Raw genomic sequence first — 15912 nt, forward strand, 5'->3', positions numbered from 1 at the left:
CCTAAAGAATGTCCTCACTTTTCTCAGCCTCTATCCCTGTTCTATTCTGCATACCTCATATGGCTTCCCACATTTTTGATTCTCCTGAAGCTGTAAGCTCCTTAAAGACATGTATCTTTTTAATTCACTATTGTATTCTAAGTTGTAGTCTTTTAATATAATTAATTGAAATACCAAAAATACATCAAATTACTTGGCATGTGCAATACAATCCATTAGTTATGATGATGGAGAGATCAAAAATTATTTTGATCTCTAAAAATACAGGCAGAGTTGAGTAATAAAGGCTGCAGATAACTGTGTGGTGTTTGCCACTGAAAAGAAACAAAATAAACCCATACACAATTTAGTTCCACTATTGAGACTAATGGTACTATTCATATACAAAGAAATTTAATTGCTCACATAATGAGACTTTCAGGGAGAGCAAGATAGCTCCTGAATGGTCTCAAAATATCTTGAGACAATCAGAAAAAGTACAAGGTTTTGTAGATTTTATATAAGGATTCCTGTGTTTGGACAGGAGTTTTCAATGATACAGCTTTCCTCCACAATCAAAGAAGAGAAAGTTTAGACTTACTTCTCAGCTTGCCCATATGTCCAGATTCATCTTATTTCTTCACTTGTCAGCAGAAGATAAAGCACAAAGAAGGCTTAAAAGCTGGCTGCAATCAAAATTAAAACTTGAATAATACTATTTAGAGTTATCAACTCTAGGACCTTCTGCTTGTTGCTCCACCATTTCTGGTGATGCCTGGATCTGGCTGACAACACTGGCCCATTCTGTAATGGGAGGCAGAACCCACCCCTACCAGGTGGGTCTCAGGAGCATCCACACCCAACCCAAGCCTCCACACCCTTACATGGAAAAGTAAGGGTACTCAACAAAGACATGCTGCTGCTCACAGTTATTCTTCCTATCATTCTGTGAGAAGACAGAGAACAATCTCCAACTTTGTCCCTCAGTATTTTCCAGGGGGGTGACTACAGAGACTCACTCAAGAACTCACAACAAGAACATTAGAAAACCAATGGGGAAAACATGTAGAAGCCCATCAAGCTCAATTAGCAAAAACAATATCACCAAAGACAAAAACAACACCAGTAAATACTCAGTCTCTTTAGTGACACTCTGATGAAGATGTCCAATGAGTTCAAAGAAATGATAGATCAGGTAGTCAGCAAAGCACAAGAAATTATGAAAGTCAAAATGAACAAACTACTATAGTCAGAAATGACAGAAAAGAAGAACATAGTGGGTGATAAATGTCAACAGCAGCTCTGAATAGCAGAGTAACAGAAACAGAGTAAAAGGTCAAGAAGCTCCAAGATGAGAGAGGGAAACCTCTACAAAAAAGCAGAAGGTACATAGCCTAAATGTAAATGATCATCATTCCAGAGAACTGTGGTATGAGTTCAAGAGAAACAATATAAAAATCAATGGAGTCCCTGAAGTACAGGAAGGCAAATGTGATAAAGAAACATTATTTAAATAAATTATGGGCCACGGCAATAGTGCAGTGGGCAGGGTATTTGCCTTGCACATGGTCAACTCGGGTTTATCCTCAGCATCCCAAATGTTTCCCATATGGTTCCCTAAACACTGCAAGGAGTAATTCCGTGAGTGCAGAGCCAGCAGTAACCCCTGAGTATCGCCAAAAATTATGACCCAAAAAGTTAAAAAAAAAAAACTCCAGGTGGAACCTCCAAAAGTTAAAAAAAACTTCAGGTGTAACCCCAAAAAGTAAAAAAAAATCATAGATAAGAACTTTATAGAGTTGAGGATTACAGGCACCAAGATTGAAGAGTTCTGAAGAGAAATAGACCCAAGGAAAATCCCAAGATACATGATACTCAAAATGATAAAAATCCAAAGATAGATACAGAATATTGAAGCAGCAAGATCAAAAAAAGAACATATAAGAAGGAAAGATTATTAAATATCAAATCTATCAAGTGATACTCTACGAGTCAGAAGAATATGGAAGGATACATCAACACACAAGCATATGCTTTATTATTTACAAAAGGAGCATGAGATGGAGCTGGAGCTATAGCACAGCGGGTAGGGCATTTGCCTTGTACGCAGTTCGTTCCCAGCATCCCATATGTTCCCCCAAGCACTGCCAGGAGTAATTCCTGAGTACATGAGCCAGGAATAATGCCTGTGCATTGCCGGATGTAACCCAAAAAGCAAAAAAAAAACCAAAAAAAACCAAAAAAGAGCCGGGGGGAGCATGAGAATATCATGAATTTTAGTAGAAATAGAATGTGCCTGTAGGAGGTTGCTTATTTTGAACTGAACTTGAAATGCTTGTAGAATCTTAACGAATAATAATAACAACCAGCACAGAGAAGAAAGGAATCTTCTTAAGTCTACTTAAGTGGAATTAAGTGGAGAAATAAACAGGACTTCTCATGTGGTGAAAGTTATGTTAACAAAGAATTGGAACTAGCACAGGAGTGCAGATGTCTTTTCTGCATTGTGTTTTTGGGCCCTTGGAGTAAATTCCCAGGAGTGGAATTACTGGATCTTATGGAAGTCAATTTCTAGGTTTTTTTGAGAAATGTCCACATTGTCTTCCAAAAGGGCTGGACCAGTCAATGTCCCCACCAGCAGGAAATGAGGGTCTTCTGCCCTCCCTCCCGGATTCCTGCCAACACTTTTGCTGTTTTACATTCAGATGAGCGCCAGTCTGGTGTGAGATGATATTACATTGTTGTTTTGATTTGCACTTCCCTGATGATTAGTGATGCGGAGCATTTTATTCCTATGCCTTTCGGTCATGTACACTTCTTCCCTGAGAATGTTGCTGTTCCTCTCTGTTCTCCACTTTTGGACAGGGTTGAATATTTTTCTTGTAAAGCTCAACCAGTGCTTAATGTATTTTGGATATTCACCTTTTAAAAAGAATGGTGAGCAAATAATATCTCCCAGTCTGTGGACTATCTTTGTATTCTGGTCGTTGTTTCCTTTAAGGTGTAGAAGCTTCTTAATTTAATGTAGTCCCATTTGCTAATCTTTGCTTCTACTTTGCTTCCACTTGCTTGGTCAGTGGCATTTCACCCTTGAAGATGCCTCGAGCTTCAATGTCATGGAGGTTCTGCTTATGTTTTCTTCTATGGGCCTAATGGATTCAGCTCTGGTGTTGAGGTCTTTAATACATTTTCATTTTGATTTTCATACATGGCAGTACAAAGAGGTAGGAGGTTTTGGGTTTTTCTTTTTTTGTTTGTTTTTTTGTTTTTGTTTTTTGGGTCATACCCAGCAATGCACAGGGGTTACTCCTGGCTCGTGCACTCAGGAATTATTCCTGGTGGTGCTCAGGGAACCATATGGGATGCTGGAAATTGAACCCGGGTCAGCCGCGTGCAAGGCAAACACCCTACCCACTGTGCTATCACTTCAGCCCCAAGGAGGTATTTTTGTTTTGTTTTGGTGGTTTTTCTATTGAGGGGATGTGACCAACCAGTTTCCCAGCACCACTTAGGAAGAGGCTTTCCTTGCTCCACTTTATATATTTTGCACCTTTAACAAAGAGTAACTGACCCTATATATGTATACACACACAAACACACACACACATATATATCTAGCACAGCGGTGGGGCGTTTGCCTTGCACGAAGCCAACATGGCGGACCCGAGTTCAATTCCTCTGCCCCTCTCAGAGAGCCCGGCAAGCTACCGAGAGTATCTCGCCCGCAAGGCAGAGCCTGGCAAGCTCCCTGTGACGTATTCGATATGCCAAACACAATAACAACAAAGTCTCCAATGGAGACGTCACTGGGCCCCCTCGAGCAAATCAATGATCAACGGGAGGGCCTTTACTTTACTTTACTTTATATATATGTCTATATGTCTATATGTCTATATATCTATATCTATATATATACCAAAGGATCTGTTTCTGGATTTTCCATCTATTCCATTGATCTCAGGGTCTGTTTTAACTCCAGAACCACACTCCTGTAATTACTACCCCACTATTCACAATAACCAAAATCTGGAAAAAACCTAAATGCCCAAGGAAACATGAATGAATAAACTAAGGTATATATACACAATGGAATACTACTCAGCAATAACAAAAGACAAAGTCATTCAATTTGCTGAATCATGGATGGATCTGTAGAAATCGTGCTGAGTGAAATGAGTCAGAGAAAACAGAGAGAATTATCTAATTAATATGCAGGATATAAATAAATATGGCAGTGAAATAGGTAAAGCCCAAAGGCAATAGAAACAAAGAGCATGATAACTGCTTCTTAGCTGGAGGCTTGCCACTTGGAGGAGCAGGAGAGAGGAGGGAGAGGTCAGAGAAAGGACCACTACGATAATGATAGAGGGGAGTTGTCAGTTTGGATGAGGACTGGGTGCTGAAAGAAAGTGAAATACATAGTACCCTATGAAGAATAATTTTAAACCACAGTGCCATGAGGAAAAAAAAGGAAAAGTGAAAATGGGCACTGGTGGAGGGATGGATACTCGATCATTGTATGACTGAAACACAAGCACGAAAGTTTGTAATCCTGTAACTGTACCTCTCAGTGATTCACTAATAAAATTTTTTTAAAAAAAGAAGAAAAAAAAAGTGCCTGTCAGAGAGAGAGGCTGAGGGGCAGGAAAGAAACTGGGGACATTGGCAGAGGGAAATAGACACTGGTAAAGGGATGGGTGTTGGAACACTGCACATCTGAAAACCAATCATAAATATGATTTTAACTGTGAATTCACAGTTATTAATTTTTAAGGGAATCTTATTGTCAATTCCCAAGTTTGAGTCTGGCTCATTTCAAGGCAGACGCACCGAGAGTAAATGAGAAATAAGATAGCTGGTCATATTGGAAGAATATGTAAAATGGCTCTATTTACTGTCAACATAAATATTTATATTTAATCCTTGTGGAAGCAAAGGAAGCCGCAAATTTTAAGTTATTACTAACTGTGTCATTAAATCTTGGGACATTTTGAGAGAGACATTGACAGAAGTTTCTGAAGAGAGTATGAGAGTAAAAGAGAGGACTCAGGGATTTGATATGTCCAGGTTCCATAACTGGAGAAACTCTTGCTTCCCTTCTTGTCTCTCTGTCCCAGTGATATCATGAAGTCAGTGCTAAGTCACTGCAATTAACAATCCATATGTAATATTTGTTGGATCTTGCATGTTAATGGAGCAGTTTGCTGAAGGTGAGCTGATAAGAAACACTTTTATTTTGTTATTTTACTAGCGACAAAATCCAAGACTCTCAACAAAAGTTGTGATGAGTAAGAATTATGTCTAATAACACCATTCATTCCTTGATTTCGAAAATAGAGTCAGTTGTACCTTTCTTGCAAAACCTCATTTAAAAGGGTCAGGGATATAGTTTCGGGGTTAAGATGCTTATATGTGGCCAACCCCAGTTCAGTCTCTAGCTCTGCACTCTCAGAGTGCCTTTGAGGTGTGATTTCAGGACAGATACAGTGAGACACACTGAGCACAAAACCAGGAATAGTCTGTGTACTTCTGGATTTAGCCCCCCAACTCAAATCTTACCCCTTCAAAAATGAAATGAAGAGAAAACTGCATTTCAGAGCAAGATTCTCTGAAATTTCCAGGCACTTTCATCAATGGAAGAATTTTATAATCTGGATCGAGACATTGAAGGATCTGCCAAGAGTTGGAAGAAGTTTGTGGAATCAGAATGTCCAGAGAAGGAGAAGTTCCCACAGGAGTGGAAGAACAAGACAGCCCTGCAGCGTCTCTGCATGATGAGAGCCCTCCGGCCCGACAGGATGACCTATGCCATGAGGTAGGAGTGAAGGTCACAGGGAGGCCCAGGAGAGGGTGGGGCAAATGTTAAGTATATTAAGTCAGCAGGACTGAGCTTAAAGCCATCCGTATTCGTGGCCTTTGTAGCAACATCCAAAAATACCATGAGGTCCGTCGCTCTATTTGCCAAAATGTGGGGAGAGTGTGAAAGACATGTTTGTCTCTATAAAACTTGAGGGGGAAAAAAAGTGATGATAATCCCATCAGTGTGGTAGGAGATGGTGGAATCTAGAGAATGGACAGAACTATCCATAGCCTAAAAAAATGGACCTTTCATCACAGAGCAGCAGAACAAGGTGGTGTCTTCCACAGCGGCACATAGCAACCAGGTAAAGATTCAGAGCTAGCTGAATCTAGGCCATAGATCTCAAGTTGGTGTGTTGAAATCATAGCTATGGAAGGAAAGGATATTTCAGAAGCATGTTTTGGGGGATTGATTTTCTTATTTTTTGTTAGCCTATTTGTTTTTGTTTGTGGTCACATCTGGCATTCTCAAGGACTGGTCCTGGCTCTGTTGTCAGGTTCTGTTGTCTGGCTCTTCTGCTAGTGCTCAGAGAATATGTGGTGCCAGGGATTGAATGGGTCAGCCATGTTCATGGCAAAAGCCTTCACCCTTGGACTTTCTCTCCAGTTTCTGTAAGAGTGTTATCTAAAGTGATAGGCTACGCAATCTGCAGAGATAGAAAGAAAATTAGTAGTTTTTACCTGGAGCTGGAGGATAGAAAAAGGAATAACTTAAGTAGGTATGAAGAATTTTACTGGCAGGATTGAAGTTTTTAAAGCTGAAGGATTGTGAATGTTTTTCAAATTTGTGGGATTTTATGTTATGTCACTTAAATCTCAATAGTATTTGCTTTGCAAACAAAGCAGACAGAAATTATGAGCCTTTCAGTCTATACTAAAATAAGAAAAAAAGTGAAGATATAAGGATTGTAATACCAAGTATGCCAAGAGACTGAAAACTTGCCTTTATATGAGCAAAAATACACATCAAGAATAGTAGGTGTAAAGGATAAATTACCAAAATTTATAAGAGTAAGAGTAGAAACTCTTTGGTCAAAGATATAGTTTAAGACAGAATTCTCTTGCAAGTAAATGTGAGAATGAGGATATAACTGGAATAGGGTGGTTGCAGTGAGGATAAAGTGAAGATAAATACAAATATGGAGAATTATCCACATGGGTGTTGATATGACCATGAGTAGTAGAAAGTCCACAATGGGTCCAACTGTTCAGTGAATGAGTAAAAGAAAAATAAATGTTCAAAAGAAAAATAAATGACAGGTATGTGCATAAATACAGAGGATAAATTCAGGGGAGATGAATATTAACAGAACAAGTAAAGAAATTATACTTTGGAAATCATTGAAAATAATGGTTTGGGAATCAGTGAGTCAGACTGTTAGCCCAACTCCCAACCCTCAAATGCCTCGAATGGAAGAGAATAAAACAAACCAGAAGGCTACATGCTGCTCTCTTGGGGGAGAGTTTCAGGAGAGGAACTGAAACAGATGGAAATAAATGATTGCTGCTGCAAGGTTTTGTTTAGCAATAAATATATATATATGTATATATAAAACAAGCACTGTCCTCCCGTTGTTCATTGATTTGCTCAAGCGGGCCCAGTAATGTCTCCATTTTGAGACTTATTGTTACTGTGTTTGGCATATTGAATATGTCACGGGTAGCTTGCCAGGCTTTGGCGTGCGGGTAAGATACTCTCGGTAACTTGCTGGGCTCTCTGAGAGGGGCGAAGGATGAAAAATATATATCACTGTCACACTTGCTGGGCTCTCTGAGAGGGGCGGAGGATGAATATATATATATATGTATATATATATATATATATATCACTGTCACTGCTGTCACTGTCCTCCCATTGTTCATCGATTTGCTCAAGCAGGCCCAGTAACATTGTGAGACTTGTTACTGTGTTTGGCATATCGAATGTGTCACAGGTAGCTTGCCAGGCTTTGCTGTGTGGGTGAGATACTCTTGGTAGCTTGCCAGGCTCTCCAAGAGGGGCGGAGGAATCAAACTTGGGTCGGCCGTGTGGGCCGCATGCAAGGCAAAAACCCTACCCCCTGTGCTACCTTGTTTTTGACACTTTGGAAGGAATATTAGTGGACCAGAAGGTTTTAAATCTTTGTTAGGGCAGTAGTATCACGGAGACATTGATATGAAGGAGTTAGCTGCTTGCAATATTTCAGAATGCGCTAGTCCTGGCAGTCTCCTGGAAGTCATGATTATGTGATAAGACAGCACAGTTTCACAGAATAGTCAGCAATGGCCTAACTAAGTAGGAATTTGAAAGTGGCCCTGACCTATGTGAGTAGACTGACAACTAGCAACACAGGTCATTAAGTGTTGATTTAATATATAGTGAATTTGGATTTCCATTTCTCAGCAATGGCCAAACATGTGCTCTCAAGCACCTTCTTATATTTCTATAGACATGTTACTCAAATGTTTTAATTTTATTATTGATATGTATATGTGCCTTTTATTTCTAACAGAGACTTTGTTGAGGAAAAGTTAGGAAGTAAATATGTGGGAGGAAGAGCAATAGATTTCGCAACATCATTTGAAGAATCAGGACCATCTACTCCCATGTTTTTTATTCTGTCTCCAGGGGTAGATCCACTGAAGGATGTGGAAAACCAAGGTAAGAAATATCATCTTGAAACCAATGCTGAAAATGCTTCATGCACTTTTATTCTTTGTATCAACTTCTCTGCATGATTCAAGGCTCATTGGACAATATTCAACATTTGTTAACTATTGAGTCATTGCTTAAGTAATACTAAGAAATCATTGCTACAGAGAAAAATGCTCAGAGATAGACTTCACAGTAGCACATGTAATGAGGAAATCTCATCCTGCCACCTACCCACATACCTACTGCCTTTACCGTAGCTGGAACAAGCTTTCTGAAATTCTTTCACAGTCTCCTGTGATGCCCCTAGAATAAATCCCAAATTCCTTGGCAAGGCTAATGGAAGTTGGCATTCTGGCTCTTATTTCTCTAGCCTACTTTCATTTATCAATTTCCTATCTCTGTTTTAAATATGTGTGCATGTGTCAGAGACTGGCCCACATCCACAAGAACAAAAGCAACAGGTGCTGGCGCGGATGTGGCGAGAAAGGGACCCTCCTTCACTGCTGGTGGGAATGCAGGCTGGTCCAACCCTTTTGGAAAACAGTATGGATGATTCTCAAAAAATTAGAATTCGATCTCCCATTTGACCCAGCTATAGCACTCCTGGGAATATATCCCAGAGAGGCAAAAAGGTATAGTCGAAGTGACATCTGCAATTGTTTGTTCATTGCAGCACTCTTTACAATAGCCAAAATCTGGAAAAAACCTGAGTGCCCGAGAACAGATGACTGGTTAAAGAAGCTTTGGTACATTTACACAATGGAGTACTATGTAGCTGTTAGAAAAGATGAAGTTATGAAATTTACATACAAGTGGAACTACATGGAAAGTATCATGTTAAGCGAAATGAGTCAGAAAGAGCGGGATAGACACAGAAAGATTGCATTCATCTGGGGAACATAAAGCAACAAAACGGGAGACTAACACCCAGGAAGGGCTCAGATTAGTACCAGGAATTTTGCTCCATGACTTGAAGGCCAGCCACATGTGCTAGGTGAGAAGGAAGCTCAGATAGAGAAGAGAGCACCAAATAAAGGGTGTTGTGAAGACCCTCCCAGGGTGGGAGAGACATGCTAAAAGTGTTCTATAGACCAAACATGACTGCCACTCAATGCCTCTCTGGCAAAACACAGTACCCAAAAGAAGAGAGAGAGAACAGGGAGGAATGCCCTGCCACAGCGGCAGGGTGGGACGGGGGGGGGGGGGAGGATGGGGGGTCGGAGGGATGCTAGGACCTGTGGTGGGGGAGGATGGGCACTGGTGGAGGGATGGGTACTTGATCATTGTATAACTGAAACCCAAGCACAAAAATTTGTGAGTCTATAAGTGTACTTCATGGTGTTTCACTAATAAAAAAAAAGATAAAAAAACAAACAAACAAAAAAACAAAACAAAATGACAGTGAGTTATCACCTCACACCATTGAGAATGAACTCATGCTGATAGGGATGGAGTGAAAAAGCCTGGTGGGAATGTTGGTTCAGCTCGTATGGAAAACAGTATTTCTAAGAAATTAAATAGAAAGCTTTCATACAGCTGAGACATTCTGCTCCTTGACATCTATCCCAAGTATATAAAAATATTAATTTAAAAAGTCATATATGCATTAACTGTTTGTATTATGTAATAAATGTATGTTCTTGTAAAAAAAAAAAAATGTGTGCATGTGTATATATATATATATATGTGTGTGTGTGTGTGTGTGTTTGTATGTGTGTGTGTGTGTGGGTGGGTGTGGGTGTGTATAATCTAGCAGCTTCAAATAACACCAATGTATCATTGTAGCACTCCGGAGTCATAACTGATCTTTCTCTCTCTTTTCCTTATAAGAACCCATATGGTCATATTGGACCCACTCAGATCTTTCAGGATAGTGTAGCAGTCCTTAATTCAATCATATCTTCAGACTCCCTTTTGGATTTATGCTACCTTTCTGTATCCCATATCCTCTATTTCAATTTCATCTTAATCATGCTGGCACTACAAAAAAAAAGGCTGGGAATTAAAATTTCTGAATCAGTAGTTGTCTAAAATTGCTTCATTCTTGCCCGTATACTTGAAGACAGTTTTGGTTATAAGAGACCACATGCCAGTAGAAAGTTATTCTTCCCTATTTTCCTTGTTAGTGATCTATTTTACTACTCTGAAACCTTTTTTTAAGTATTTCCAGGGACCAAAACCAAGAACTCACACACGCTAGGCAAATGCTCTGCCACTGACTCACACCACCAACACCTTTCTTGAAAACTCTTGGATCATTTATCTGTACTATATTATGAAATTTAGTTCACCTGCTCAGCACTCAATAATACAATTTTAAGTGTATGTCATAATTTTTTCATCTATGGAAGTTTTACTCAATTGTTTTTGTTTTTGTAAATGCCACCACCATTTATCAAGTTCCTCATGCCAGGAATCTGGGGTCAATGAACCTGGATACCTCCTCTAGCCCCCTCACACGAAATCCTAATGACTCTAAGTGCTAGAGGCTTGTCACTGGTTTTAGTTGTTTTGCTTTTACTTTTGGTTTTTCAGGAAGTCTGACCTCATCAGTGCTGGAAGTGAATCCCTGTGCATATCAGAAATGTGCCCTAGCATCTGACACTTGCTTTAATTGCTGTATCTTCATCATTGACTCCCTGGTTCAAACCATCCTGATTTCTCATCTGCACAATCACAGTAGTCTGCATGTCATCCTACACCCCTGGCCTACAGTGTTTTATAGGTTTGCAGTCAAAGGCTTCTTGCTCAATTTCAAATCTGATCATGTCACTCTATTATTTCAAACTCTCTATTACTTCCCATTATCTTAAGGTAAAGTTCAATTACACGAAAATCATCCCCGTGGGCTGCATGGCCTGCCTTTCCATCCAGCCCTTGGCCCTCCCTTCCCTGAGGCCTTTGGCCCCCTGCCACATAGCCCTTTTAGATCCTTAGTCATATACATTGCTTTGCTGAGGACACTCTTTACATGAGTACTTATTATTTTTTATGACTACTTACTTTTACCTCAATTTCTTTCTGTCTCACCCTTGATCATACAATGTCTTCTTATCCTCAGATATCAACTCTCCTGGCCATATAAGACTATTTGGCTCCTCCTTATACTTATGTTTTAGAGCATTTAATACAATTCTAAATAGTTAACTCTTCAATGATGGTACATCTACACTATGGAATACTATGCAGCCATTAGGAAAAGCAAAGTCATGAAATTTGCTTTTACATGAATGGACATGGAGAGTATCATATTGTGCAAAATGAGTCAGAGGGACAGACATAGAAATGGTTATACTCATTTTCAGAATGTTAAAAACTATTCATCACCACCACCAGTTCCAGTATCCGTCCCACCCCCCTTCCCCACATCCCACCCTACCACTGTGGTAGGGCATTCCCTTTTGTTATCTCTCTCCTTTTCAGTGCTGTGGTTTGCAAAAGAGACATTGAGTGGCGATCTTGTTCGGACTATAGTCTACTCTCATCATGCATTTCCCATCCTGAGAGGAACCTCCCAATACCCTTTATTTGGTGCTCCCTTCTCTATCTGAGCTGCCTTTTCCCCTAGCATGTGTGGCTGTCCTCAAAGCCATGAAGTAATCCTCCTGGTACTTATCTCAGCTATTCTTGGGTGTTAGTCTCCTATTTTGTTACTTTATGTTCCCCAGATGAATGCAATCTTTCTATGTCTATCACTCTCTTTCTGACTCATTTCACTTAGCATGATACTTTAATGGGCACTGGTGGAGGAATGGGTATTCGATCATTGTATAACTGAAACCCAAGCACAAAAATTTATAAGTCTACAACTGTACCTCATGGTGTTTCACTAATAAAAATTTAAGGAAAAAAAACTGTTATAAGAATAATACCATACTTCCCTTGCAGAGGATATACCATGATCACAAAGGTGGTTTTCCCAGGCTGAGGCTTATCCATTGCACTCCAAATGTGCTGATCCCTGCAATTTCCCAAATGTGGGAAACTTGACTGCATAATGTGTGGTAGTGGAGGACTATATTCAAGCTCTCTCCTAAAACAAAAGAAAGAAAGAAAAGAATAGCCAGACAGTAGAAATGAGGACCTGGAGAGCTGGTCATTGTAGAAATCATGACAGAAGTTGTAGAGGAGTGAGTTAGGACAGAGAAGGGAAGACTGCGACAGCAATAATTGGAAATGGTCACTCTGGTTGAGAAGTAGGTGCTGAAAGGAGGTAATAACATTTTAGTAACAGTATTTCAAACCACAGTGCTTAAGAGGAGACAGAGAGAGGGAGAGGGAGGGAGGGAGGGAGGGAGGGAGGAAGGGAGGAAGGAAGATGGAGGAGGAGGAGGAGGGGGAGGAGGAGGGAGAGGAGGAGGAGGAGGAGGAAAAAGAAGAAGAAATGCCTGCCATAGAGGCAGGTTGGAGGTAGATGGGTACGTAGCTAGGGACAATGGTGGTGAGAAATGTACACTTCTAGAGGGATCGGGGTTGGAACATTGTATGACTGAAATCCAATCATGACAAACTTTGCAAACTGTGTACCTCATGATGATTTAATTTTTAAAATGAAAGAAAAATTAACTTTCTTTTTGGAGCGATAGCACAGCGGTAGGGTGTTCGCCTTACAAGCGGCCAACATGGCCGACCCGAGTTCGATTCCTCCGCCCCTCTCGGAGAGCCCGGCAAGCTACCGAGAGTATTCGATATGCCAAACACAGTAACAACAAAGTCTCCAATGGAGATGTTACTGGGCCCGCTCGAGCAAATCGACGATCAACGGGAGGGCCTTTACCTTTTATAATTTTACTTATGTTTTACAAAATTACTCAGACTCAGATCAAGGGTGATGTCCTCCTGTTTGTAATTTTTACCATTTCTTAAAGAGTAATTAGCACAAATAAGTGTTATAAATTCTTAGACAGATTACAAAGCAATGTCATAGAACTACTGTAATATCTACATTGATTCTGACCTTTTATAAAGTTCTAAATTTCTCTCTCCCCTGAGGGTTTCATATAGACAAAACTAGTTTTCTCATTTTTATTCACTATTTTCCCTCCTGGAAAGTTTATATACTCAAATTATGAGCAATTTTCTATTGTTCTTTGACATTTGACATCCAACTATTCCATAATATAGTTTGGAGCTCTCTGTCATTTTATACAATCTGACCCCTTTCTCGATATATATTGGTTTTTTTATTTCTGAATATAAAATATCAACTCTCCCTCCATGACTTGATGCATATTTCTTTATCAGAAGTAATGCTGCTGTCCATTAACCAGCTTTCTTGGGCACCTGTGTCTCTTTCTCTCTCCCTATCCTTTTGATGGTTTGATTTACTTTCTAATTCACCAATCTATAACATATATTCTGGAGATAGTCATGTTTACTGCATCTTGAATCTAACAGGAGATCACCCTGATATCCATTTCTCAATATTGGAATTCACATGAATGAATTTCCCATATCAAGCTTAGTATGTTTACAAACTTACTCTCTCTATGCTTGGACAGTTATTTTTTTGTATCTGACAGTTCATTGTCTTACTTCATAAAGACACTTTTAAAAATTTCATCATTTCCATATGAGTTTTTTCTTCTTAGCATCTCAATTTCTCTATTCTGTTGTTTCATCAGACCTATTTGTCATATAGGGTAGAATTTTGGTTTTGTTATTTGTTCTGTTTCTTTTTTATTTTTTGTGTATTTGTTTAAGAAAAATTAATGTCTTAATATCTTTTCTCTTTTTTTAAAACAGTTTATCCTCTCTTGCCAATTTGATTGTTAGTTCTATTATTTCCATTTTGTCATTAAGAAAAAGGAATTACCTATTGCGATAGCACAGCGGTAGGGCGTTTGCCTTGCACGCAGCCAACATGGCCGACCCGAGTTCGATTCCTCCGCCCCTCTCAGAGAGCCCGGCAAGCTACCGAGAGTATCTCGCCCGCACGGCAGAGCCTGGCAAGCTCCCCATGACGTATTCGATATGCCAGACACAGTAACAACAAGGTCTCCAATGGAGACGTTACTGGGCCTGCTCGAGCAAATCGATGATCAACGGGAGGGCCTTTACCTTTACCTTACCTTTACCTATTACATGTGCCTTCTCCTTCCTTATTCTCTTTCCAATGCTCTTGTGAAGACAGTAAACTCAGGCCTATTCTCAAGTCCATGTCAAAGAAACACCTTCAATTCAGTGTCTCTGCTGTGTGATTGTCAACATTTTGCTCAAGTTTCCTTTTCATTGTTTCTGACTCCATCCCCTTTTCTGTAAGAAACAATTGAAAGTTGCCTAAGTTAAAACAGGTTCAATCTTTAGAAGATGGTTTCAAAATTAAGGAATTATCACTTTTGTGTGTTGAGAAAAACATATGTTCAGGTGCCAGCTATCAAGAGAATAAACAGTCATAGAGTTTAGAGAAAAAATTGACTGTCACATCCTTCTTGCCCTGCCAAGACCACGAGTTGCCACCAACGAATGGCTCTCTGGCACGGCCATGGCCCCAGGGGCACACGGACCTAATTCAGAACCCAGCAGCTTTTGGCAGAAATGTGAATGGACTATGCATTAAGCTATAGTGCCATGCCCCCTGCCTCCCCACTCCTGGAGGGAAAGGGTGACTGTCTCTTCCACCTCCCCCCCGCCCCCCATGGCATGGTGGCTGTCATCTCAGAGCTTATTGGACAGCCAGGTATGAGCCGGTGGTGACGGGGCAACTGCGGCCAAATGGGATGGGGGTCAGAACCAACACGTCCTTCTCACCCAGCCAAGACCATGAGTTGCCCCCCACGAGCGGCTCTCTGGCACGGTCATGGACCCAGAGGCACATAAACCAATCTCAGAACTATGCAGCTTTTAGCAGAAATCCCTCTAGACTTAATTAGTAAAATATCAGAAATCCAAAATCGCACGGCCACTATTGCAGTCGTGCAACATCATGTGGTCTTCATAACCAGCAATAGAAAACAAATTATTTCACGATGCCTTTTCAGCAGGTTTTATTGTTGGGGGGGAGATTCTAAGTAATAATAGTGCATCTTTTGTCGAAATAATGAATATAATCAAAGTAGAGAGAGAGTTAAGTGGAAATCATCTGCCTCACAGGCATGGGGGGGTGTGGGATGGGGTGTATATTGAGGTTCTTGGTGGTGTAAAATATGCACTGGTGAAGGGAATGGTGTTTGATCATTGTATGACCAAGACTTAAACCTTTTTTTAGTATATTTATTTATTCAATAAATAAATTTTAAAAAATGCTTAGAGAAAAATATGAGATTTTAAGTGAGTTATAGAGGAAGAACACTCTTCTATTGAAATGAAGAGGTCCAGAAAATTTCTCCTGCAAAATAGAGGGCCCATTAGGAAAATATTTAAAGATTGACAGAAATGGACAATGAAGTCACTTTCTAGACACATGAAAAAATTACAAAGCAACACAGACAGAGAATCAT

The 15912-nt window shown here is 40.0% G+C and overlaps 1 protein-coding gene and 1 non-coding gene across 2 annotated transcripts in view; both read left to right on the forward strand.

The window, feature by feature from the left end:
• Window positions 1-15912, forward strand: part of DNAH9 (dynein axonemal heavy chain 9) — a 577218-nt gene that overhangs the window by 496627 nt on the left and 64679 nt on the right. Inside the window, exons 60-61 of the mRNA XM_056117744.1 lie at window positions 5601-5794; window positions 8331-8479. Coding sequence (XP_055973719.1) covers window positions 5601-5794; window positions 8331-8479 — 343 coding nt within the window. The remainder of the gene's footprint in view (window positions 1-5600; window positions 5795-8330; window positions 8480-15912) is intronic.
• On the forward strand, window positions 12347-12509 carry LOC130027261 (U1 spliceosomal RNA). The gene has a single exon (XR_008793012.1). It is a non-coding gene; the product is annotated as a U1 spliceosomal RNA (small nuclear RNA).

The sequence above is a fragment of the Sorex fumeus genome, unplaced genomic scaffold (genome assembly GCF_029834395.1).
Source record: "Sorex fumeus unplaced genomic scaffold, SorFum_2.1 ptg000036l, whole genome shotgun sequence".
NCBI lineage: Eukaryota > Metazoa > Chordata > Mammalia > Eulipotyphla > Soricidae > Sorex > Sorex fumeus.